Consider the following 25,902-nt stretch of genomic DNA (forward strand, 5'->3'; position numbering starts at 1 on the left):
ATACACTTATAAAACACCAGCAACCTCACAGGACAAGATATCTAATATCATAAGTAACAACATTTGTTCTACGACTCTTGGCATAACGCAATAAATTATTTTAAAATGATTTTTAAGCTTTTATTGTACTCTCCTAACATTTGTAAGTCTATATTCTATTCATTATCGAAAGGACGACGCGACGCCCCCTTCCCCCTCTCGTTCGCTTCTTGTTTACATAATTTTTGAGACGCGCGTAGAGTTTATAATATTCAAACGGAAAATTAAATTAATATTTATTTTTGTATGTAAATAAAATCTAACAAATATGTATCTGTGATGTTAGCTATCTTGTCCTGCGAGGTTGCTGGTGTTTTACAAGTAACCCTGTATATCATCACGCTAAGATCAACAGGAGCGGAGCAATGCGGATGAAACCGCGGGGCACAGCTAGCTAGTAAGTAACGAGTTTAATTAATGAATAAATAATAATAGTTAAAAAAAACTAAAAAACACGCTTTTTATAGTAAACCGAACTAAAAATAGAAAATTTTATCGAATTAGTGTATTGTCATCGGTCCTCAATAAATCTACAAAGTTTGAACGAAATCTGGCCGATTAAAGTGGGTCAAAATCGCGCCCAAAGAAGTCGGTTACAAACAAACATACAGGTGAAGCTAATATAAAGCGTGTAAAGATGTAGCCTTGGTAGTAGTAGTGTTTTCTTCATCTATTATTCATTGAAAATTCAATCCCAATCGATACATTGTAATTTAATGAAATGGGCAGACATACTTTTGGAATTGAAAATATATGTACATATTAAACTTAAAATAATATGTACCTAGCAGTCATCGGGTTGAATTTTCTATTTGATTGAATGACTAGCGCCTTCATTTAATGACGACATTTAATTAAATGACTAATGGACAACTCGTAAAGTTATTGAATGTAGAATGTAACATTCAACGTCTTGCCTGAACATTATTTAGTCCGTTGGTTTGTATAGGAGGATGGGTTAGGTTAGGTCATTCAATGAACGCGCTAGTCATTCAGTCAAATAACAAATTTAACCATATGACTGCTACATATACACACTTTTTTATAAGCATGGGTAAATAAAACAACATCTAATTTATAGTCAATATATTTATTTACAAACATTTTTACACATATAAAACACGCGCCAATAATAATGAATCGAATGTAAAATGTAAACCTTGTATACTATATACATCTCTGTCGCACTTCAATAATCCGTAGCATGCTATCTCTCTCGCACGTATAATACGACTAACTAATATTGATTATTTATTACATATCTTGAGTATTATTTTACATACAACTTTAGCATAATAAATACATAACACTTAAGTTACTACTTACTAAGTAATTAAGTTACACCTTCTCTCTTTAGATATACAATGTACATTTTTTTCTTTAGCCTAGTTTTTTTACATACATTTTCATAGATTACATTTTAATTTTTATATCTGACAGATAAGTTAAACAATTCTTGTTTAAAACTGGCTTATATTTTTTTAATTGTTTAATAAATACACAAATAAATATTTCTGGACATTTTTACACACGGCACGATCCGATCCCATACTAAGCTTTTCGCTTGTGTTATGGAAACCAGATGGCTGATAAACATACATAATTTTAAATATATATACATATATAGATAATTAACACCAAGACACAGAGCAAACATCTATGTTCATTACACAAATATTTATCCTGGGTGGGAATTGAACCCACAATTTTAGTTGGTGCCTTTGAAGCCAGAGGTTGTGGGTTCGATTCCCACCCGGGGAAATATTTTTGTGATGAACATAGATGTTTGCTCTGTGTCTGAGTATTAATTATCTATATAATATTTATTTAAAATTAGCGGTCCGCCCCGGCTTCGCCCGTGGTACATAATATTTACGTTTTCTCTACATAAGAACCATCCTCGTACTTCAAGGAATATAATAAAAAAAGAATTATCGAAATCGGTTCAGCCGTTCTCGAGTTATACGCTTACCAACACATTTTGCGATTCATTTTTATATATAAGATTATACATGTATGTCTATCAGCCATCTGGTTTCCATAACACAAGGGAAAGCTTAGTATAGGATCAGATCGTGCCGTGTGTGAAAATTGTTCTAAAATATTTATTTATTTATTCATACAGTGACATATTCATATAATTTTTACATTAGCTATACTCTGGATGTTGGCTTTTCATATGTCCCTTCAAACTACAATTTTGTATGAACGCCTGTCCACATATATGACATCTATACCGTCGATCATTCGTATGTATTCTGATATGATCTTTTAAAGTTTTTAACCTAGGATATGATTTTTCGCAAACTTTACACTTAAAATTTCTTTCCCCCGTGTGAGTCGGCATGTGGTTGTTTAGCGCGAACTGAGTGAAAAACTTTTGGCCGCAGCATTGACATTCGTATCTGTAAAAAAATATGAATAAAACAATATTATTTAAATTAAATCTATATACTTATTATAAAGCTGAAGAGTTTGTTTGTTTGTACGCGTTAATCTCAGGAACTACTGGTCCGATTTGAAAAATTCTTTCGGTGTTAGATAGCTCATTTATCGAGGAAGGCTTATAGCTTATAGGCTATGTATCATCTCGCTTAGACCAACAGGAGCGGAGCAATGCATAGCTTGTGTTTAATATAAAAGGAATCATATATAATAGGTAGATATGAATAATGTAATAGTTACATTAAATATATATTGTCTTCTTACAATACATGGACTAACTTCAAACCGAGTCTACGGGTGCATTTCCACTAATGTGCGAGGATGTGTAGCGAGGAATGTGTTAGTAAATAACCAAGTGTTTTTCCAAACGCTAAACTCAACAAAATAAATAAATCGATATGATTGGTTACTTACAAACACATTCCTCGATTATTGGTGGATAAGCACCCTTAAACGTATTTATTAAAGGACAATACATAAGGACTAGTTTAAACCTCTGTACTTAAGTAAAACCCACGGCTTTATATTCTGGGTTAAAACCGCATTGTGCCTGTTCCCGTGGGACTTTCGGGATAAAAACTATCCTATGTGTTAATCCAAGTTAACCTCTATAAATTTCATGAAAATCGGTTTAGCAATTTTTCCATGAAAGAGTAACTGAGTACTGAACCGATTACAATGAAATTTCGCACACATATGGAGGGTAACTTGACTACGCGAGCGAAGCCGCGGGCAGAAAGCTAGTTAGACTATAACACCACATCATTTTTCTATACTGCTTTCCGAATTGGTGGTAAATGTTAAAAAATGTTATGACGATTCAAAAGTGTTTTTATAAGAAATCTAATTGAATAAATAAATGTTTGAGTTTATAAAATACTAGCAGTCCGCCCCGGCTTCGCCTGTGGTACATATTTCGCAATAAAAGGTAGCCTATGTTCTTTCTCAGGGTCTAAAAGTTATCTGTGCCAAATTTCATCAAAATCGCTCCAGTAGTTTGCGTGAAAACCATACATACATACAAACTTTTCCTCTTTATAATATTAGTATAGAAAACACACCCACCTATAATCCTTCAAGTGATCCTTCCGTCTATGAATCGTTAACATACGTCTTGTTTCAAACACTTTATTACACACACTACAAGGGAAAGACAACGGCGCCTCCCCATGCACTTCCACTAAATGTTTCAACTTCTGGTTATATGTCATTAATCGCACATCACACTTTGGACAATACACCCTACCCCGTTTATTATGAACCCTATCTACATGCAAATCTTTATTGTAAGCCGCTTTAAACACTTTTCCGCACACTTCACAAGGATAATCCCTTTTTTCGTCATGTCTCTGTTGATGCATTAAGAATCGACCGCGATCAACGAAACCCAAACCACAAGTCTCACAAACATAGTTACTAAAATGTTCGTTCATATGTTTGTTCAGAGCGTGAAAGTATGGAAAACAACAGTCACATAACGCACACTTGATTTCATCTTTCAATAGACGGAACGGTAAAACCCACTGTTTTATGTTAGTGTAGTACTTCTTCTTGTGTACACTAGTGATGTGACGCACGAAATCGTCGAGGCTAGTGATGTGCATAGCGCAGAGTCGACAGTCGATGCGGGTTATGTCGACTTTGATCATGTTCTTTATTTCGACTACGCGGAATTTCTTCGGATTATGCTTGTTTAGTGTGTGATCTCTCATTAGTTGTGGGTCTGTGAAGTTTTCACCGCAATAATAGCACAGCAGGTTGTTGTGTCGACATTTGAAGGGACAGACATACGAAAATTCGACGAGTGTGACAATGTTGGTGTCTTTCATGTATGTGGGGTCGCGTTCGCGTATTCTTTGCTGCAGGGTCGACATTGATACTTCTGAAAGAAGACAACAATTAATAAATTTTTACTGATAAAAGGAAATTTTATAGTTTATATCTTATTATCTTAATTTAAAATAAAAATTTAAAAAATGAAGACGAAAAAGGCTTTAAAATTATAAAGGCGAAAGTTTGTATCGATGTATGGATGTTTGTTGCTCTTTCACGTAAAAACTACTGAATGGATTTGAATGAAACCTTACCACAATATAGCTTTTACATCAGAATAACACATAGGATAAGTTTTATCCCGGAAATCCCACGGGAACGGGAACTATGCGGGTTTTCCTTTGAAAACGCGGGCGAAGCCGCGGGCGGAAATCTAGTACTTCATATACGTTCGTATTTAGAGGCTAAATTTATATGCATAAAACATCTGATAATTTGAAATTACATACATTTTTTTTGTTTCAATAGATATTTTATTTTGTAAGATAAAAATATATCTATAGAGTTTATATTGATAAATGAATATTACATCTATACTAATATTATAAAGCTGAGTTTGTGCATTTGAACGCGCTAATCTCAGGAACTACTGGTTCGATTAGAAAAATTCTTTCGGTGTTATGTAGCCAATTTATCGAGGAAGGTTATAGGCTATATATAATCACGCTAAGAGACAAGAGCGGGTGAAACCGCGCAATGCGGGTGAAACCGCGGGGCACAGCTAGTTCAAATATAAAAAAAGAGCCAGAAATTTCAAATTATAAGATTTTTGGCTATAAATTTAGATTTGAAACAATTATATGTCAAATACTTACTAGGTTTCACCACCGGCTTCGTAGCTTTCCACTTCATAAAATCATCATTTTTTAGATCCATTTGTGGCTTACTGTCTTGAATGTCTTCTGTTATTTTGTCACTAACTGGCTTCTCACTAAGCGGGTTTTCCGTTTTTATGTCACCTGTAAATTTTTGTAAAATAATGTTTATTAATAATTTAAATTAAATAAACATTAATAGAATTTATTAAATCAGGCACTGTACCTAATCATTTACAAATAAATGATGATTAATGCAAACAAAATTAAAATTTCCAAATTTTATCTTTGTACTGGTTGCATAGAGGAAATCGATTTAAGCAATTAGACCGCCAATTATTTAAATGAAGGTCCAGTTAAATTGTATAATTTTCAGACCAATTAAAGATTAATATAACTAATAAATAAATCTACACTAATATTATAAAGAGGAAAACTTTGTTTGTTTGATTGTAATGAATAGGCTCATAAACTACTGGACCGATTTTAAAAATTCTTTCACCATTCGAAAGCTACATTATCCACGAGTAATATAGGCTATATATCATCATGCTAAGACCAACAGGAGCGGAGTAATGCGGGTGAAACCGCGCGGCACAGCTAGTTTATATATAAAAGAACGTCACACAATGATTTTTGGCTAGTTGGATTGGGATTCATCTCCACAGGGCTTAAGATAAAAACTGACAATATTTAAAAAAAAAGTAAAAGGCTTATAAGTAAAGCCGGCTACCTGCCACAGGGGTAATATTGGAATTTAACACTTAATTGGCTTCTTAATTGTAATGTGTATGTAAGTAGGGGTAATTTAGAGAACAACTGAAATTGTTCCGACCGCCGTGCAACCGAGATTGTTCCAATATTGCCCCTGTGGCAGGTACGTGAGTAGCCGGCCTAAGTAATAAATAAATAAATATTATAGGACATTATTACACAAATCGACCTAGTCCCACAGTAAGCTCAATTAAGGCTTGTGTTGTGGGTACTAGGCGACGATAAATATAATATTTAATAAATACATATAATATAGATAATAACACCCAGACCCAAGAACAAATAATTGAGTTCATCACACAAATATTTGCCCTGACCGGGGATCGAACCCGGGACCGTCGGCTCAGTAGGCAGTTACTTTACCACTGCGCCACCCGCGTCGTCTAAACGAATATAGAAACATACAACTATCATCCAATACATCAACTAGTGGTGTCGCCGGTCGTGACTCGTCGTCAGCCAGCGGCTCTATTTTAATTTCCAGTAAGGGTTTCTCTGGAGGCTTTAGCGGTTGATCTGGAAGGAATAAGATTAAAAAACTGTTTAAAATAGTAATAATTACAAAAAAGTTATCAAATTACACATTTACTTTAAAAAAACTTAAACAAGTGATATATGACAAAAATTAATGACACAATATAAAAAATAAATATTTCCGGACAATTTTCACACACGGCACGATCTGATCCCATATAGTCCGGGATACATCGCCCATTTTTGCAAGTGATTACTATCAAGCTAATTTTTCGTGAGTAGCTTTATTTTGATGAGATGCCCAATAATTTCATGTACGAAACTCTCGATTGTGGTAGCTACCAGAGGAAACAAGGATAAAATATTTTGATTTGATGGTTCTCAAATATTAATTACTAACTGAATGTTTTTTTTTGTTCAATCTCAAGATAATTATCTAAATTATTCGAAAAAATATTTGTCCTACAAAATCTATGGTTTGATCAAAGAGTCCCCCTTTCCAATGTGTATCGATAACGAAGTCATCATAAATGATTAGTTACTAACCAGCTGATTTTTTTTATTTTCACTTATTTAATACTTATATAATTCAACAGACATATTGTCCTACAAATTGCGTAATAAATATTTGAGAACCGTCAAATCAAAATTTTTTATCCTTGTTACCTCTGTAAGCTACCACAATCGAGAGTTTCGTACATGAAATTATTGGGCATCTCATCAAAATAAAGCTACTCACGAAAAATTAGCTTGATAGTAATCACTTGCAAAAATGGGCGATGTATCCCGGACTAATACTAAGCTTTCGCTTGTGTTATGTAAACTAGATGGCTGATAAACACATGTAAAATTAAAAAAAATACTTAAATATATATATAGATAATTAACACCTAGACACAGAGCAAACATCTATGTTCACACAAATATTTGCCCCGGGTGGGAATCGAACCCACAACCTCTGGCTCGGAAGGCAGGGCCACTACCAACCTAGCCAACCGGTCAGTCACAATCTATTTATATAAAACTTAAAGCTGACTGATATACATAGTGATCTATCAACGCACAGCCCAAACCACTGGACGTATTGGGCTGAAATTTGGCATGCAGGTAGATGTCATAACGTATGTCATGTCTAAGAAAGAATTTTAGAAAATTCATGCCCTAAAGGGGTAAAATAGGTGATGAAAACTTATACCATGAAAATTTATCTTTTCCACACAAGCAAAGCTGCGGGCAACAGCTAGTTAACTATATATCTAAAATATGTTTCAAAAAATCTACATACCATCTTCATCATATATCTTGGCTTTCAGGAACGCCTCTTCACACTGTAGTATTTGCTGTCGGAACGCAAACGCGTCGCGTATTCTGTGCACACAGGCCGCACATACTAACCGATCTGATGGGACATCGTCCAAATGGGATAGCTGGAAATTCAATATAAATAATTAAAATTAGCTTTATAAATAAAGTAGATTTCCGCCCGCGGCTTCGCCCGCGTCTTCAAAGAAAAACCCACATAGTTCAAGTGCAATTTCCGGGATAAAACCTATCCTATGTGTTAATCCAAGTTACCCTCTATATGTGTGCTAAATTTCATTGCAATCTGTTCAGTTGTATTTGCGTGAAAGAATAACAAACACACACACTTCCTCAGAAACTTTTGCATTTATAATATTAGTAAGATAAATAAAATATATAGGAGTTAAGACTTAAGATAGATTAGATTAGAACTATAAACATCTATAAATTTAATATATGTTTCAAGAGAGAGGAATTAAACTTACAGCATAGGGTTATATATAGTTTTTTTGAGGAAAATAAAAATCATTTATTATTATTTATTTAACAACTAGCAGTCCGCCCTGGCTTCGCCCGTGGTACATATTTACGTTTTCTCTACGTAAAAACCATCCTCGTACTTCAAGGAATATAATAAAAAAAGAATTAACGAAATTGGTTCAGCCGTTCTCAAGTTATGCGCTTACCAACACATTTTGGGATTCATTTTTATATTATAGAAGATTATGCGCACTGAGAAACAATGTGCCTTTTTAGCAGTTCTTAAATTGTTAGGTTAGTTTTCAGTTCATCTATAAAAGTTAATTGAATATGTGATAAACTAGCTTGGTTTACGTTAAATATTTATCGTTACATTTTAATCATTATTACAATACATATTACATTTTAACATATTAATTTGGTACTAAAACTAACTAATATTGCTTTGATTTGGAACTGAATCTACATACTGATGGTAAATGCACAAAACATACAAACTTGCATACAACATAAATCCTCCGTATTGCTTTATTAGCCAGAATCTATAAACTTGAAGTAAAAGGAGCAATTCAAAGAGATAAAGTTATTATATTACATATTCAAGTCATTTGACTGTTTCTTTCGATGAAATAGAACTCTTAGATTACAAAATAAAATACAGATGGAGCATGTCAATTATTCATCGCCCGTGTCAAAGAAAATACGAAATCAAAAACGAATACGTTCCTCCGCTAGTGCTATAGCGATTCTAGTGTCATGCAATACGTCAAAAGGGGTTTGATATTTTAGTAAAAAAATGCTGTTTTGTGATATTAAAACGCTGTAAAACTTGTTCCCGAAAACAAACAAAAAGATAAAACATCGTTTTACAGATTTTCTGTAGATTATTTGGCTTATTTAATTTTGTATACAAATAATAATTTTACAAATACGAAGGAATTCAAAACTTCAACGTATGCTGCCAGTATTTTGAAAATGAATTTGCCATTTTTAGGGGTAAAATGGTTAAAAGATATTCGGGGTAGTGCTGTTGGATTTTCGATCGTGAATGTGATTATTTGTATAGTGCAATAAAAGTTTATGGTCATTATTAGATTATTTTAAAAAGCATTATATATTTTTTTGTTACTTTTATAAAAAGCGTCGTTTTCGCTTGCGATTTAATTCATGTGAACACATGATGGATATGATGAAAATAAAATGTCCCGCATTCTCGACTAAAAACTACCGCTATTCGCATTCATATGTTTTGAAAAATAAAAACTTTTTTTAATGTAATTTATTTAATAAATTTAATGTAATTTATTTAATAAAAATTGAATAAAATTATTTTGTCCATGTATAACTTTAGTAGATAGGTGATAAAATAATTTTTACAATATTATAAAATAATATCAAAAACCCGAATTTATATTAAAATAAAAATTAAAACATGACTGCTAATAATTTATGTAGCCTACGTCACTACCACCACAGCTACCTTCATAATTCAGATGATTGCAATGACACCTCATAAGTCACAACTCAAAACCGATCCAACAGTCTATACTGCAGGGCGTGTCAAAGAAATATTATACATACATACCTACACTCGAAAAACATAACCCTCTTTCTTCCGTAGTCGGGGAAAATTTTGGGAAAATTTTCAATATCTGGTAACATAACACCCACACAGAAGCACCGTGTACGTACAGTGCAACGGCGAAATGACAGCACACATAGCTTTATGGAAATGACGATAAATTATTCGGTTTAGTTCGGCAACGCTCCATCTGTCTTTTATTTTGTAATCTAAGATAGAACTATTATGAACAATACGTACCAATAAACCGAAACAGTCCATTATCATATCAGAATAAACTTCTTTTTTGCCCAAATTTTCGTATTCCACATTAAGAACTCTACACTTTTTCAACGTACCACAACACCGACACATTCCTGGGTCGAATACAGGACCCTTGCCCTTTTTCACACTCATATTTTATTAATTACTTATTTAATATTAAGTATTTTATTTTTAACAAATTGAATAAGATACTGGTTTACGGAAAAATCGATATATTTACATGTTAAATTTTGAAAACAAAAAATATGCCAATAGGGCATAGGCAATGACAGACGGGCGACGGCCGAAGGGCGTCCTGTCAAAATTTTGACAGTAGTGCAGATTATCTAAAATTATAAAATACTAAAATCAATGAAGCCGATTTCAAAGTTTCAATGTAATTCCATATTATAATAAATATTTATGTCTTAAATATCCAAGAAGCTTATAAACACTGGAGATTGCAATATGAACATTAACTTGAAGCAAAAAAATATGACCTTGAATGACGTCGGTTATGTTTTTGTCTCTTTCTGTGGGGTGACCACGCTGGTTTGTAAATTCAGGATTTTTCGAAATAGAAAACACTAAAAATCATGGTCTATATTACAACATTCATTTTAAACAGTATTTGAATTATAATTACTGGTCAAACTACATATATATTGTCATTTATAAAGGTACATACAGTTTAAATTGGTATAGAATGATAGTTTTAAATAACGCTTGATAAATTTTTATCTCATTCTACGATTTTTTAATTAAAATTGAGTGCTTCATACATTAAAAAATGCCAAAGGGAGAGTTGCATCGCTAGTGTTTATGTGTGGTTACAATATTACATTTCTCAGAAATTTGTAAGCCTTTGAGGAGTACTTACGTGCTCTAGTTTATCACTGTAATTTATGGGTGATCAGATGGGAAATAAAACATTCAATATTTAATATCCACATTATTTATTACACTTATGTCATGTCATATAATTTAACTCGCTTATCTTTAAATAAATCAACAAGTACAAAGTATACAATATTAAAAATCTACAATCTTTATTTTTTACAGTATTTAAAATATAATTACTGGTAGAGGCATCTTTATACAGACTATTACTTACATCTAGTTATCATCGTTCTACATACAATTTTGGGTTAAATTTTTTAAATAATTCCGAATTTCATTGTTTAGAGTTGTAAAATAGGTAGAGGGTAGTGACTTTTCATAGCAAAGATTTTTCACCGGAAATGCATTGTTTTTGTAAAAATTAACAAAGACAGTAATTTTTCATAGAAAAGTGCGTTTCTTTTTCACCGGAAATACATAGTTTTTGTAAACATTAACAGACATTTTAAATTTTTGAGGTTAAATATTTGAATCGTGCGCCCTGAATTTTAGGAGGGAGAGGTGCGGGGGGAGGCAACGTTCTTTACTCCCTTTTTTACAAGGAAAACTAGTTTTTGAAAAAAAATATTTACAACTAACACAATTCACAATTCGAGGTTATAATAATTTATAAGACCGATATTTCATTAAAATAATGCAGATTGCAGACTTCAAATTCAAATTATTTATTGTGAGTCACAGGTATTATGGGTTAATGGGACTTTACAATATTATGTGTGATATGAACTGTCAAGTTGTCAACACGTTTTGTTTTTTGAGAAAAAAAAAGTGACAGACTTCAAACAGATCACAAAATTATTAAAAAAATAGTATAACAAAATAAAACAAATCATTTCTTTTAAATTTTATATGTATATTTGATCCATTTTATCATTTCCAAAAACGGATCTGCTTTATTTTTAATAACTGGTCTGCGCCACAATTAGGTGATCCCTAAAAAATATTTTGACAACCCTCCACTGGGCTTCGATTCTCTGGGTGTGTGTCCCATCGGGAGCAATGAAGGGATTGTCTGGGTCCACCCAAACAATCATATGCCCTCCAGAAGTCTGTATGCCCTCTTCAACATGTTTTTTTTATTAGGGGCACCAAGACTTCTGCTGACCTGCTGCTTCTGCTTCTGATTTTCGGGCACACCTCCAACCGCAAAACTTCACTTCTGTCTTTTATAAGGCCAAGTACGCAGTGGCCTTCAATATGTCTCCCTAAAAACAAACATATAGCATATTAATGACATTTTTTCTTTGATTATTAGTATTATATATTTGATATATTACCTTTATTGTATTTTCTCTTTCTAAATTTACTCTCGTCAATCTGTACTATCTTGCCCGGGCCACCTATCTTCCCCTTAAATTCTTGTTTTGATAACTGGTACAGCAACACCACTTCTCGGCAGTAACTGTACCAGTCAACTATGGTAACCCGGGACAAGCATTGATTGTTAACTCTTGTGCCATCTTCCCAAGTTACTTATTTCGACGGGCCATTTATGGGCAAATCAATAGGTTAAATAAAAGGTTGTGGGCAATCAGTGCCAACCTACGTCCAGCACTGGTTGACGGTAATTCGTTGTCGTACGCTGCCATAATGTACCAGTCAAAAAATATCACAAGGCAAACAAGGTCCAACATACGTGCAAAAGGTCGGTAGTGATAAGACGAAATCAGCATCACGACATGTCCAAAAACGGGACTCATTCTTGGACCAAAAAATTACAAAGATACCTACGAGATAGCTAATGGATCGGAAAAAGAGTCCATAACGGTATTATGCATGTTTGCAGCAAATGGAACCGATGTGCATCCTTTCGTATTTTATCTGTACAAGAGGATGCCACCACCAGTGGTACAAAATTTTCCAGATTCTTGGCATATAAGCCGTTCAGATAGTGGGTGGATGGTGTCTGAAACTTTTTTATCATATACATATAGTCCTGTTCTATGAGTGTCTTGTACAAAATAACATTAAATTTCCTGTATTGCTCTTCCTAGATGGGCATAAGTCTCATATAAATGAAAAAATGTTCGAGTTTTGCTCGGAGAAAAATATATTTTTGTACTGCCTTCATCCAAATGCCATTCATTCAGCCTTGTGATGTTGGTATTTTTGGTCCACTCAAGAAATTTTGGAAGAAGGTTGCAAGAAAACATAAGCAGACCACTACTGCTCCAATAACAAAACAAAATTTTGCGAGTGAATTTAATTACTATTTACATTTGAAGGGCACAGGGAAAAAAGGAGCTCATCGACAATTGTACGTTTTTTGAATGAACTATACCATTTACTTCGTTATTCTATGGCCAATCAGAGCACGTTATCGAAACCCGATAAAAGGCGCTGATGGGATGTTTCGACATTCCTATGGAAGCAAGAACCCAAATTCTCCAGAATTTTAATTTACTACCATCACATGATGCCCAAAATAGCTATTTAAGTGGATTGATCTCTGTTCTGCCGGTTACTAGACGTTCCAAGAAAGAAGGAATATTACATTATGATGCTGTATACAAGTAGGAGGGTACTTGCTATGATTGATTCGGAAATAAAAGAAATAATTATATGCAAGAAGGCTTTTATGTCAATACATGGAATATCAAGAAAAAAAATTGAATATTTAGTAGCAAGTTTAAAGAAAATTGGATGTGCTCCGGTTGATAAGAGAGGAAAACATAATAGTCATGTAAAACTTAACGATAATGTCAAAAGTTTAATTAGAGGGCATATTAATTCGTTTAAAGGTAGCATATCGATTTATAGTACCTAATTGCTATGTTATAATTTTTTTTATAATCATGATAACACAATTTTTTACCTTTTGTCCTAGGTCGTTCCAGTCATTACAGTCTACACGATTCTAGTAAAACATATTTGCCTGAAGAATTAAATGTAAAAAAAATGCATGCATTGTTCCTTCAAGATAATCAAGGTGTATCTGTGTCTTACGAAACTTATAGACATATTTTTTGTACCGATTTTAACATTGCTTTCGGCTATCCTCATACAGATACATGCAGCATTTGTGACGAATTCATGGCAAAAACAAAAGCATTGGAAACTAAGAAGAAGACATGCACTGATTCAATTGCCAAGTCTACATTGGACCGAGAAATTTTGAATCTTTTTAATCAAAACAAATTACATAAGCTACAAGCAAGCACTTTTTACTACAGAAAACGGATGGCAAGATTGCAAAGTAGAGAAGCCGGCAGTACAATGGAGGCAATTTGTTTTGACTATGGTAAAAATCTTTGTGCTCCTAACATACAAACAAACGATACTTATTATAAACGACAGCTATCAGTGTATGCTTTCAATGTGCATGTATTATCTTCATCACAAAGCATCTTTTACCTGTATCCAGAAACGGAAGGTAAAAAAGGAAGCGATGATGTATGTTCGCTTGTCCATCACTTTGTCTACCTCTATATAGAGAAAGTGATGGACAAGCGAACATACATTACGCTTGGGGCAATGCTGGAAATTCTAAACATTCATATGTTATAATGAGCAATGAATTAAACCACGACAAATACGCGGTGTGGGCTTTTATGCGCCAAATAATTCAAGACCTGAAGCAAAAGTATCCAGAGTTGAAGAAAGTGTCTGTTTTTTCGGATGGTTGCGCTGCGCAATTCAAGAATAGATACACATTGCTCAACCTTTGCTACAGTGAGTCTGACTGGGGTGTAGAAGTGGAATGGTGCTTTTTTGCGTCCAGTCATGGAAAAGGGGCTGTCGACGGAATTGGTGCAACAGCCAAGAGGCTATTGTGGTCAGCCATCATGACCAGGCGTGCAGCCATTTTTCACAGCTACGACTGCTATTCCTACCTCAAGTCCAAAAACATTAGCGGAATAGACTTATATTTCGTTGCTTGTGGGGACATTGAAGCGAATAAAGAAGCTCTTGAAAAAAGATGGTCGGAGTTTCCTGCCATTCCACACATACAGAAACACCACAAATTCCAGGCAAAAAATTCAAGAATGCTTCTATACAGCGAAACGTGCAATTCACCAAACAAAGATATGATCATCAGTGGCAAATTAAACTACTCCGACGTTTATTCATCGGATGACTCTAGCGATCAATCGCTAAACGATGATGAGGATAATACTTCCACTTTAATGCAGATACCGGAAGAGATTTAACTACTTAAATATAACTTAATAAAGGTATAAAAAATATATGCATTTTTGTTTATTTGTTACTTGTCCCGACCGTCACATAAGGTTGTCCCGACCGTTACATTCTTCTAATGAGAAAAAGTTGCGAAATCTAATTTAATTTCAAACCAGATCTTTACTGAATGATAGTTTAAACCTTTAATTATACACACTTAAATATTTGTACTAATATCATTGATAGTTTCTTACAAACTTTAAAAAGTACCTGTACATCTGGAATAGACTAGAAAGTAAGAGTCCCGACTGTCACAATTTTTAATGCTTTTTTTTTTCATTGAGAGATTAGTTCAAACATTTGAAATTCAAGTAGATTCAGCCTTACTTATTCAATTTTATATCTTGATGTTCATATATATTGTGAACTATTAATAAAACTACAAAATTATGGTTAAGTAGTTATGAAAGAGTGTAAAAATGTCCCGACCGTCACCATGGAATTCCCCTATAACTACATGAAGCTGGTAAACCATAGTGACCCAGACAATCCCTTCATTGCTCCAGATGGGACACACACCCAGCGAATCGAAGCCCAGTGGAGGGTTGTTAAAAGATTTTTCAGGGATAACCTAAACAACAATGATTTTAGCGACACTACTGTTGAATATTTGTGGCGCAGATCGGTTATAAAAACTAAAGCAGATCCATTTTTGGAAATGATAAAATGCATCAAATATACATATAAAATTTAAAAGAAATGGTTTGTTTTATTTTATTATATTATTTTATTAATAATTTTGTGATCTGTTTGCAGTCTGTCACTTTTTTCTCAAAAAAAAAAAAGTGTTGACAACTTGACAGTTCATATCACACAGAATATTTATTGTCTATTCTGCAATGTGCATTATTATTATTATATAAATTAACCTCAAATTGTGAATTGTGTTAGTTGTAAATGTTATTTTTTTTTCAAAAACTAGTTTTCCTTCTAAAAAAGTGAGTAAAGAACATTGCCTCCCCCGTTCGCACCTCTCTCTCCTAAAATTCAGGGCGCATTATTCAAATATTTAACTTCAAAAATTTTAAATTTCCTTGTTTATTTTTACAAAAACTATTCATTTTAGTTAAAAAAGAAAAGCAGTTTGCTATGAAAAGTCACTACCCTCTACCTATTTTACAACTCTAAACAATAAAATTCGGGGACATCGAATCAAATATTTAACCGAGAGTTTTAACCAAAAGACCCTACGCTAATGATTCGGATTCAGATTCTGCTCTGTAAAATATGCCGATTCTTTCGATGTAGAAAATGAAGACTTGCAGGATTATTTATTGAGGCAACTGATAGAGGACCAAGAAAGGGAGAAAAGATATTTGAATGGGTCAAATAAACAAATAGGAACCGTCAAATGGGTTGACCATGTGCCTCGCAGGTGACAATGTGCAATGAATCAGTTGTTTTGACTTTTAACGAATTCCCGCTTTATTTATGGTTTCTTCACAATTTTATGGCCTAAATATATTTTTTATGCTTCAACACGGGCAACAAAAAATATTTTACAACACGGGTGCAAAACATTTGCTTTAGGTTTTTTAATGAATATAGAAAATTTTCCCTTACTCTTTGCGGATTTATTAAATCTAGATCCCCCAATTAAATATCTTCTTCCTTTTAAATACTCACAAGATAATTTAGAGATATATTTTTCTCGCATAAGAGCCCGTGGTCGGACAAATGATAACCCAAGTTCCTTAGAATTTTGGCGAAGATTGAGGAAATTGTTGTTTTGAAACTCGGTATAGTACCTTACCGAGTCGGTACAGCCCTCAATTAACGCCAATTGTATCGATCATACGTATGAGGCACCTCATGTCTTTGATTATCGGACACAGCCATGTTTATTAGAAACCAGCGCAATATAAAGATGATACAGACACTGAAGATGATATTGAAAACCAGTTGCGGGGTCTTGATTCACAAAATACCCATAGCGATTATCAAGTAAATATCCTTTACTATATAACAGGATACATAGTAAAAAATATAGTGAAACGGGTTAAATGTAATAACTGTAAAAATTTGCTAATTACTGCAGATCATTCACAAACGGATCATTTGTACGTTTTAAATGTAAATCAGTCATTTACAACATTTATTAATCGGAAAAACTGCATTTCCCATCTTTGCAGGTGTATAAAATTGTACTTTTTGCCGATAAAATATTTATAAGGGCGTCTTATATTAATAATTGAATAGCCTCAGACAAGCAAACTTAAAAATAGATTAATAAATATTATACATCAACATTTCACCCCACAGTTGCAACAAATGTTTCATCATCCAATGGATGATGGTATACATTGCTCTTAATATCACGAATCCAGAATTTTAAAATTAACTTCCGATTATTTTTTGACAATGCGACTCAGAACGCATCTTAAAAATTGTATGGACGCAAAGCTGAGTACTGTTGAAAGTATCAAAATATAGAAGTAGTAGAACATCTAGTGACAGTTATGTCAAATGTGTATGTGGTCTATTGTGTCTGTAATGTGTTTTTGAATCTGTGGTTTGAATAAAATATAAGTTAGTCGTTCTTTGTCACTGAAAACGTGTGTTTTATTTGAGGTTATGGGCTCAGCGCACCTCTATAAGTAGTAATTTTGTGTCGAGAAGTAAGTTTCGGACTAATTGAAGTTATAATTGTATCGATCGTGTTATCCAGTGAGTTAACTAACGAGGATGGCATCGAATTACCTAGTCAACGTGCCCAAACTGAAAGGTAGAGAAAATTACTCAGAATGGGTTTTCGCTGCAGAGAATTTTCTAGTCCTGGAGGATATGGTGCATTGCATCAGGCCAATATCTGGGAAGATGATAGAAGCTGCAGAAGATGCGAAAACAAAGGCAAAGCTTATCATGACTATAGACAGCGCCTTGTACGTGCATATCAAGGAAGTCAAAACATCGTCAGAACTTTGGAACAAGCTTAAGACATTATTTGATGATTCCGGATTTTCGCGAAGCGCGCGATATCTCTTTTGCGAAACCTGCGGTCCTGTGTTCTGAAGATACATTAGTATAGCGGAAGACGCAAATATGAAAAAAAGGCTGAAAAGAACATTCCAATTTTCCAATGTTAAATACTTGAACATCTATTTGTTAGCAAAAACTCTACAGTAACTATAGTAGATGCATTAGAAAAAGTTTCAACGCAGCACTTTTCAAATGTTACTAATGATGAATTTGATCTTTTTGGACAAACTATAGCTCAACAAACCCGAGTGCAGCACTGGTACCAAAGTATACACACGTAACACGGGAGTTGACGGGTGACGTTTGGCGTGACAGCTATAGATCTCAGTTATTTTATTGTTTTAAATAGTTTTTTTGTGATGAATATCATAACAAAGTATAAGTTTTAATAGTTTATGGTTCCGAGTACTGTGTGGAGTGTTATCTCATTACGGTGTAATATATTAACAGTGTTATAAAGTGAACAAAGTTATAACCCAAGCATTTGCAAATTATCTACTCGAAAATATCGGACGTTTACGCTTACTACTTTAGTGTTTAATATTCGATATCGATATTGTTCTTCAAAAAACGTCGAACACAAAACATTTACTTGGATAGTTACGCGAATATATTCTATAATCAATATTATAAAAGTAAAAATTTGGATAGACTTGATTCATAAAGTACCGAGTCATTATTGCCGAGCAAGTTCCAGCAAGCTTTATGTTGAGTCGACATTTAGATCTGAAAAACACATGCATGACGTTTTCGTGGAATGGTGTAGACGTAGAGAACATAGTTCCCAAGCAGCAAACAGACCGACTTTCCTAAGAGTTCTGAAACAGGAGAATATAGCAATTCACCATCCACACAAAGACCAGTGTGATACTTGTTGTAGTTTTAATAATAATTCACAAAAGGAGTATGATGACCACATAATTAAAAAGAATGAAGCCCGCTAAGCTAAAAAAGATGCCATAGAATCGGCGAACGAAAAGGTGGTAGTAATCACAGTGGATGTGCAGAGTGTCCTACTTGCACCTAAGCTTTTGGCCAGCTCTTTATATTATAAACTTAAGTTACAATACCATAACTTTACTGTCTATGACTGCAAGACGAGAAAAATAACTATTTACTTTTGGCATGAAGCTGATGGGGGCGTATCCGCAAATGAGTTTACTTGCGCGCGGTGTGTCCCTTAGACACATAAATCTGAAAGAATAGAATAAATTCGATCGCTCTGGCGGGTCACGAGTGGCTGAATTCCGCACAGGCATCCGCCCCGGAATGTCGCGAAAGGATGAGGGTTCGAGTCCCGCGGACATAATGTTGCTCAGTTCTGATTAAATTATCCCTATCAAAGAGGACAAGAAAGTGTTGTTGTGCGATATACATCCCATTAATAGAAAAAGAAAACATTTCAGAGAGTATCATCATATATTTGTAAATAAATTGAAATTTGATGATGAAAGATTTTATAAATATACAAGAATGACTCAAGAAACATTTGATTGGGCCCAGCACGTAACAAAATATAGTCAATCAGCATAAAAACCTCCGAGAAAAAGTAACAATAATTGTACCGGTCACGCCACGTGTTCTTAAGTTCGTGGTTAAGTTATTTCAACAAAATCAGTATGTCGTCAAACACATTGGCATTGATTGAAAAATTAACAGGCCGCGATAATTACGTCACATGGCGTTTTGCGGTCCAAACATATCTTCAACACGAAGAACTGTGGGACTGCATTGTGGATGATCAGACATTGGACAAAAGAAAGGACATGAAAGCACGATCAAAGATCATTCTTTTGGTTGATCCGGTAAATTATGTGCACATACAGGAAGCTAAAACAAAGCGAAAGAAGTCTGGGAAAATTTGTCTCGTGTCTTCGATGACTCTGGGCTGACACGGCGAGTTGGTCTTCTGGCTGACATGTGTAACACAACGCTTGAGGGATGTCCGAACGTTGAGGAATACGTGAGTAAAATAATGACTACTGCTCATAAATTAAGAAACATTGGTAGTATAGATAGAATCAAGTAGATTTCATTTTATAAAAGAAAAATATGCGATGCGATGAGCAACTTGCAGATATCTTTACCAAACCATTGTCTAAAGTCGGGGAGCGGCGGGACCTGGCCGCTTCACCGAAGTCCCCGGTGCATGAGTGTATCCAAAGGAAAGCTGCGTTGCGCTGTATACGCAAACTCAAACGCATGTAAAGTGTAAACTAAATCATAAATGTAATATTATTATGTTGTCAATTAGGTGTAATTGCTCCTCCCCGTGGTCCAAGCCTTGTCGCGGCGGTGGGGCTCAGTAGCTTGGGGTGAAAGCCAGCACCTTGAGTGAAGCGAATATGGACCGAGCTGGTTGCTCTCAGTACCTCTCTTATTAGAAGAGTAAACAGGAGATGCATGGCGCTTTGGCGCGTGTTATGGCTCAAAGGGGCCAGCGGAGCTTTTGCTCGCAGGATGGCAGATCTTCAAGGTTTGTGAAATCTTTTTGCAGGCGGCGGATTGGCTTCGGCTTAGTATTGACTACCGATGGCTGCACCCGTAACCTTGAATTGAAATTAAAAGAGCTCCCGGTTCATTTGAAAATAAAATATGAAAATGACGATGGGTCCAGAACTGATCTATGTTATTGGTAAGTTTATGATTGTTAGCAATATTCATATTTTAGGTGTAGTGTTATGACTAAAATTCACTATCAATATCTGGAGTTGCAGCGTATGAAACAGGTCACTACTTCGCGTATTGCCGACGATTAAACGGTAATTGGCAAATTTACAATGATCAATTCACTAAATGTGAATCGGCATCTATCAATGCCGAAGTAGAACCTCATGCAGCGTTTATAAAGTGTGTAATCACTAATCGTTAAGTGTGCACAGGCGGTTATTCTGTAACTATTGCAGATATCAAAAAACTTTAAACTGATATTGAAAGCCCTTTCTTTACCCAATGAGTAAAATGACAATAATAACTTTTTAAAAATAAAACGGAAAACATTAAGTATGAGATATGACTATTCCAAACATGTAATATGCAAAATTTTGGTTCCTTTTTTGGTTTTGTGCTTAAATTACATCGCAAATTCTAATGAAAATTTATTAAGAAACTGTAAACAGAGCTCGATGTGGAATAAAATGGTATTCCAAAACGAGGACGTCACTTCGAACGTTTGCTTTGAACACAAAATGTATGGGAAATTAAATAAGATTAGAATAGAATCACTACATAGTACAACAACACAAACAAAGTCGCTTTTTCTGTCCCTATGTCCCTTTGTGTACGATTACCTAATCGTACAGACAATACATGTTCCCGGAATGCAATGCGTCGATGTTGCATATTTTATTATCTTATATATAAAATTCTCGTGTCACAATGTTAGTCTGCATACTCCTCCGAAACGGGTGGACCGATTCTCATGAAATTTTCTGTGCATATCGGGTAAGTCTGAGAATCGGCCAACATCTATTTTTCATATGTACCACGGGCGAAGCCGGGGCGGGCCGCTAGTAATGTATATTAATTATTATTTTACCACACAATAAGTTAGTTCGCCATCGGATTCCGCACCGGGCGGAGCTACATCATCTCATCTCATTATAGTGAATTAATAATAAATATCTCAATTTATCTCAAATCTCAATCTTATAATTTACCCCAAAACCGCACTTTGTATACTTAAATCTTTTAAACTACGCAACGGATTTTGATGCGTTTTTTTTAATAGATAGAGTGATTCAAGAGGAAGGTTTGAGTATATAATTTATTAGGTTTCAGACAAAGCGGGCGAAGCCGCGGGCGGTAAGCTAGTACTGTTGACGCCTTGTGTGCAAAATTGTTTGTTACACACACTACACACACACGCAGGCTCGCGAGTGCTCATCGGCCGATCGCCCCCCCCCCCCCCGCGTGCCTGATTCCGCACTCTCAGCTCCGCGGCTCGTGCGAACAGTCGACACACGCATTAATTATTGTAATAATTGTTTGTACTTATAAAGACTTCTGTATGTAAATTGCCGAGCATAATTATAAACCTTGAACTACCATTACGACTTATTATTTCATTATTTCACCGGCGACGAAGCCCTAAAGCCGCAATCAGCATCTTCAAGTACATATTAAATAATTTTTTGCCGAGATCATATTATTGTCAGTCCAACATTGTTTTGGTGGTAATAAATTACTCAGAGTACAAGACTGGTTTGATTTAGCCGAACCCCTCCAGTACCTTATATACCGCGAATCTGGAGTGTTAGTGAAGGTGTCCCACAGGGAGTGCCTTCTCGTGCATTGGACAACGTGAAGCAGCCAGGCGGCGTGGAGCAGCCAGGACAACGTGAAACAGCCAGACGACGTGGAGCAGCCAGGACAACGTGAAGCAGCCAGGACGACGTGGAGCAGCTTGGGCGTAAAAAGATCTAAGTGGTAAGCGTAAGGTGGCGTAAAGCGGCCATGGAAGGTTCTTAAAATACTTTAAAAAATTTACAAAATGTGATCAATAAAAGCTTAATCAATTTTAAAAAAGTCCCAAAGAGAGAATAACTCAAGAATACATTGAAACGACCTTAGAGCTCTTAGAAAAGGATTGGGGAAAGTTTTCCGATATTAATACTAAACTATTGGAAATTTTTGATTTCGACACAATTGAAAAAAAATTAGAGACATTTATGACAACACTGAAGACGTATACAGGGTGAAAGGTAAGACGTTTGAGGAATTTAGACAGGAGCTTCTACTCATTGAACTGAACCACTTTTGTTCTACAACTTTGCTGAATTCGTAAAAAAAAATTGGACTTTGTAAAGAAACTTCGCTAATCAGCTGACCGATTTCCATACAAAGTCCAAATTTTTTTCGGAATATCATAGTATTGTGATGTACAGGGAACACGTATTAATAACTCCAAGTCAAGCAGACAACTGTTTATTGTTAATTATCTTAGAACTACCTTCACATGTACATATCATTATACCACAATTATTTCTCCTTAATTAGTAACTAGAGACTAGCAATCCGACGCCTGTAATCGGATAGATATTTAGTTTAAGTACCTATTTACATTTTAATATAAAAAGGGGTAATCAATACATATAATAAAATTCTAGAAAAGTGGTGTCTGTACAATGAAAATATGTAAAAAAAAATTAGCAGGGGTTATTACTAAATCGATCCCAAACCCAAAACTATCGTTAAATTTTTTTTTGTCTGTTTGTCTGTTTGTCCGTTTGTCCGTTTGTCTGTTTGTCTGTATGTTTGAACACGCTAATCTCAGAAACGGCTTATCCGATTTAAATGCGGTTTTCACTAATATATTGTGGTAATCTTCATTTAACATTTAGTGTTTATTTCATGTCAATCGGTTTATAAATAAAAAAGTTATGCCCATTTAAGTATTTACGGCGAACATTTCGTACTATTATACAGTGTACGATAAAACGTAAGTTATCTTTTATACGCTACAGTTATTTCTATAAAATGTCCAGGTGATCATATCGAAAGTCCCCAAGGGTGGGGTGGGGGTGGGGGGGTAAGCTGAGGTAGTAGGGGGGAGGGGTCAAATTAAAATTATGCTTATTTTTAGGTAAATTTTATACATAAAATGTCCTTTAAATTATGTCGTATTATAATATTTTTAACCCCCAACGCAAAAAGATGGGTGATCAGTGTTTGGCTGCTATGTGTGTCTGTGTGTCATGTGTGTATCTGTTTGTGCCACCGTAGCTCGCTAGCAGGTAATTAGATGCGGTTTTTTCACAGGTTTTTTTGTTAGGCAGCATATTTTCCGACGCTGGTTCTTAGATAAACTGTATCAAAATAGGTTAATCCATTTATTATACCTAGGTATTCTTATAGAGGTAAAAGTAGGAATGAAAATAACTAAAGTTATCGAATATACTTTAGTGATATATTTAATGAAAAGTGAACGACCTATCAGTAACAATAAGTCAAATTTTATCAAAATCGGTTCATCCATTTCTTTGATATACGGTATAAAAGTTGTAGGTAATAAAAAAATGAATTTTAACTCAAGTGACATATGAAATGAAAGGGCATGACGTGTAAAGTATAATTGAACATATTTAATCAAAATCGGTTCATCCATTTACTATACGTATATATGGGTAAAAGTTGGAATGAAAGAAACGATTGTTGTCAAGTATACCTAAGTGACATATCAAATGAAAGTGCTTAACGGGTGAAGTACAGTTATAGTTCTATTTTTATCCAAAACAGCACAGATTACAGCGGTAAAAGTGGGAATGAACAATAATCGAATGTAGTCAAATAATATCTCAAGCGGCATATCAAAATATGAAAGAGCAACGTGTGAATTACAATTAGTAATGTTTTATCGAAATCGGTTCATCCGTTTATAATACACTTTAGGGGTGACAGTGGTTAGATAAATAAACCAAATGGAGCATCAAACGACAGGATATGTCGTGTACAATGTACATATAGGTACAATTAGATAATATGGTTTAGATCAAAATCGGTAATATTTTATATTACAGTATCTTAAGGTATCCGGTATCAGCGTTCTGACCATCATTTTTCTTTTTGTCATTGCGTACTAAGACCCCTGTAGAACCGCCATCCTGTTACAAATGACCCACAAAATTTCGGGTCATTTGTAACAGGATGGCGGTTCTACAGGGGTCTTAGTACGCGATGACAAAAAGAAAAATAATGGTTAGAATGCTGATATCGGATACCTTAAGATACTGTAATATAAAATATTATATGTAGTATCTTCACCATGTGTGACGCGCTTAATTGTCATAAGCGTATGATGTGTTTTGCACAATTTTATTAAATTGCAACTGGATGAAAATTTTGTTCGTGATCGTCGTCGTCGTTGGTAGGGTGAACAAATCTTTAGCAAAACATCATCAGTACGCTTATGTCAATTAGTATCGATAGCGGATTCTATTCCTTTGCATTTTGACGTTTGTCTCGGCACTCATTTGCTGCACAATATATTGTCAAAAACATCTATACAAGGAAGGAAGGAAAATAAATTTGCTCCTTTCCCTCCTGGTGCCTAAAAAATAATATTACATAATTTAAAATAAAATTTACGTAGAAAATTAATTAGACATTTATTTTTTTAGCTCAGTTTAGTTACTTATAAATTTTAATAAAAGTTTTTTTAATTATTTATGGTAGTACGTGTTTATTCAATAAAAGTTAAGTAGTAACTACTATGCAGTCACTATTCCACGCGGACGAAGTCGCGGGCACAGCTAGTTTCTCTAATAAAAGTCAGTGTATAACCAACCATCAATCGTTTTATTTCTCTCCACGCACACCACACATCATGGCGACCCAGCCAGTGCGGACGCGTCGGATAGCAGTGTTCTAGAATTACAATCCGTATTTGGCGCCGAAATCGGAGTTTCATCTTCATAAGGAGAGCCGAAGGCTTCATAATAAATTATTATGGAGAATTACGCCAGTCGCGCCGATAATCGGACGTACTTGCAAAGATGGAAGTCTTTTCATATATCGATTTTATTAAAAGCAGACTATTAATAGTATGCCAGATGTACGAAGTTAAATTTCAAACCATTCGCTTAATTCAAGACCAACATCGTGACAAAATAGAGGCTTACGTAGAGGGTCACATTAATCAAAATACATCCCCTACAAAAATAAGCCTAATGCAAAAAATATCATTAGAAAGCAGCTTGGATGTGGACTTCCCCGACGGAACGAGAGCTATTGCAAAGATTGAAGAAGTTTATAGCGGTAGCGTGTTATTTTTATACAAAATAAGTTGGGAAAGAGATTCTACATTACAAACGTAAGCCATATCTTTTGCTTACTTAAATTAATAAAACTTGATAT

General features: G+C 34.6%; 2 protein-coding genes across 3 annotated transcripts in view; both read right to left on the reverse strand.

The window, feature by feature from the left end:
• LOC149476063 (uncharacterized) overlaps positions 1–25,902 on the reverse strand; it is a 133,438-nt gene that overhangs the window by 60,492 nt on the left and 47,044 nt on the right. Inside the window, exon 6 of one of the 2 annotated variants that reach the window (XR_016317914.1) lies at positions 11,048–12,092. Coding sequence is in view for 1 of the 2 variants with exons in the window: in XM_089712659.1 (XP_089568785.1) it covers positions 12,080–12,092 (13 nt within the window). In the remaining variant the exon portion in view is untranslated. Of the gene's footprint in view, positions 1–10,508; positions 12,093–25,902 lie in introns of those variants that run through there. The other variant, XM_089712659.1, reaches the window with a different exon arrangement.
• On the reverse strand, positions 1,943–10,281 carry LOC149476066 (uncharacterized). The gene is made up of 6 exons (XM_089712663.1): positions 9,985–10,281; positions 7,666–7,807; positions 6,312–6,422; positions 5,133–5,276; positions 3,550–4,366; positions 1,943–2,444 (listed from the first exon to the last, which is right to left on the reverse strand). Exons 1-6 carry the CDS (start codon positions 10,138–10,140, stop codon positions 2,189–2,191), a joined length of 1,626 nt encoding a protein of 541 aa, XP_089568789.1. The 5' UTR covers positions 10,141–10,281; the 3' UTR covers positions 1,943–2,188.

The sequence above is a fragment of the Colias philodice genome, chromosome 29 (assembly GCF_061535455.1).
Source record: "Colias philodice isolate Cphi_HAF_F1 chromosome 29, ilColPhil1 Martin Lab GWU primary, whole genome shotgun sequence".
Classification (NCBI taxonomy): domain Eukaryota; kingdom Metazoa; phylum Arthropoda; class Insecta; order Lepidoptera; family Pieridae; genus Colias; species Colias philodice.

Bases quoted from the DNA above. Each gene is read 5' to 3' on its own strand.
- LOC149476066 (XM_089712663.1), bottom strand. From the start codon at position 10,140: ATGAGTGTGAAAAAGGGCAAGGGTCCTGTATTCGACCCAGGAATGTGT. The intron at 4,367-5,132 runs GTAAGTATTTGA...GTCTTCTTTCAG, and splicing joins GAAGCCGGTGGTGAAACCTA to AAGTATCAATGTCGACCCTG. The intron at 2,445-3,549 runs GTGGGTGTGTTT...ATTTTTTTACAG, and splicing joins GATCACTTGAAGGATTATAG to ATACGAATGTCAATGCTGCG.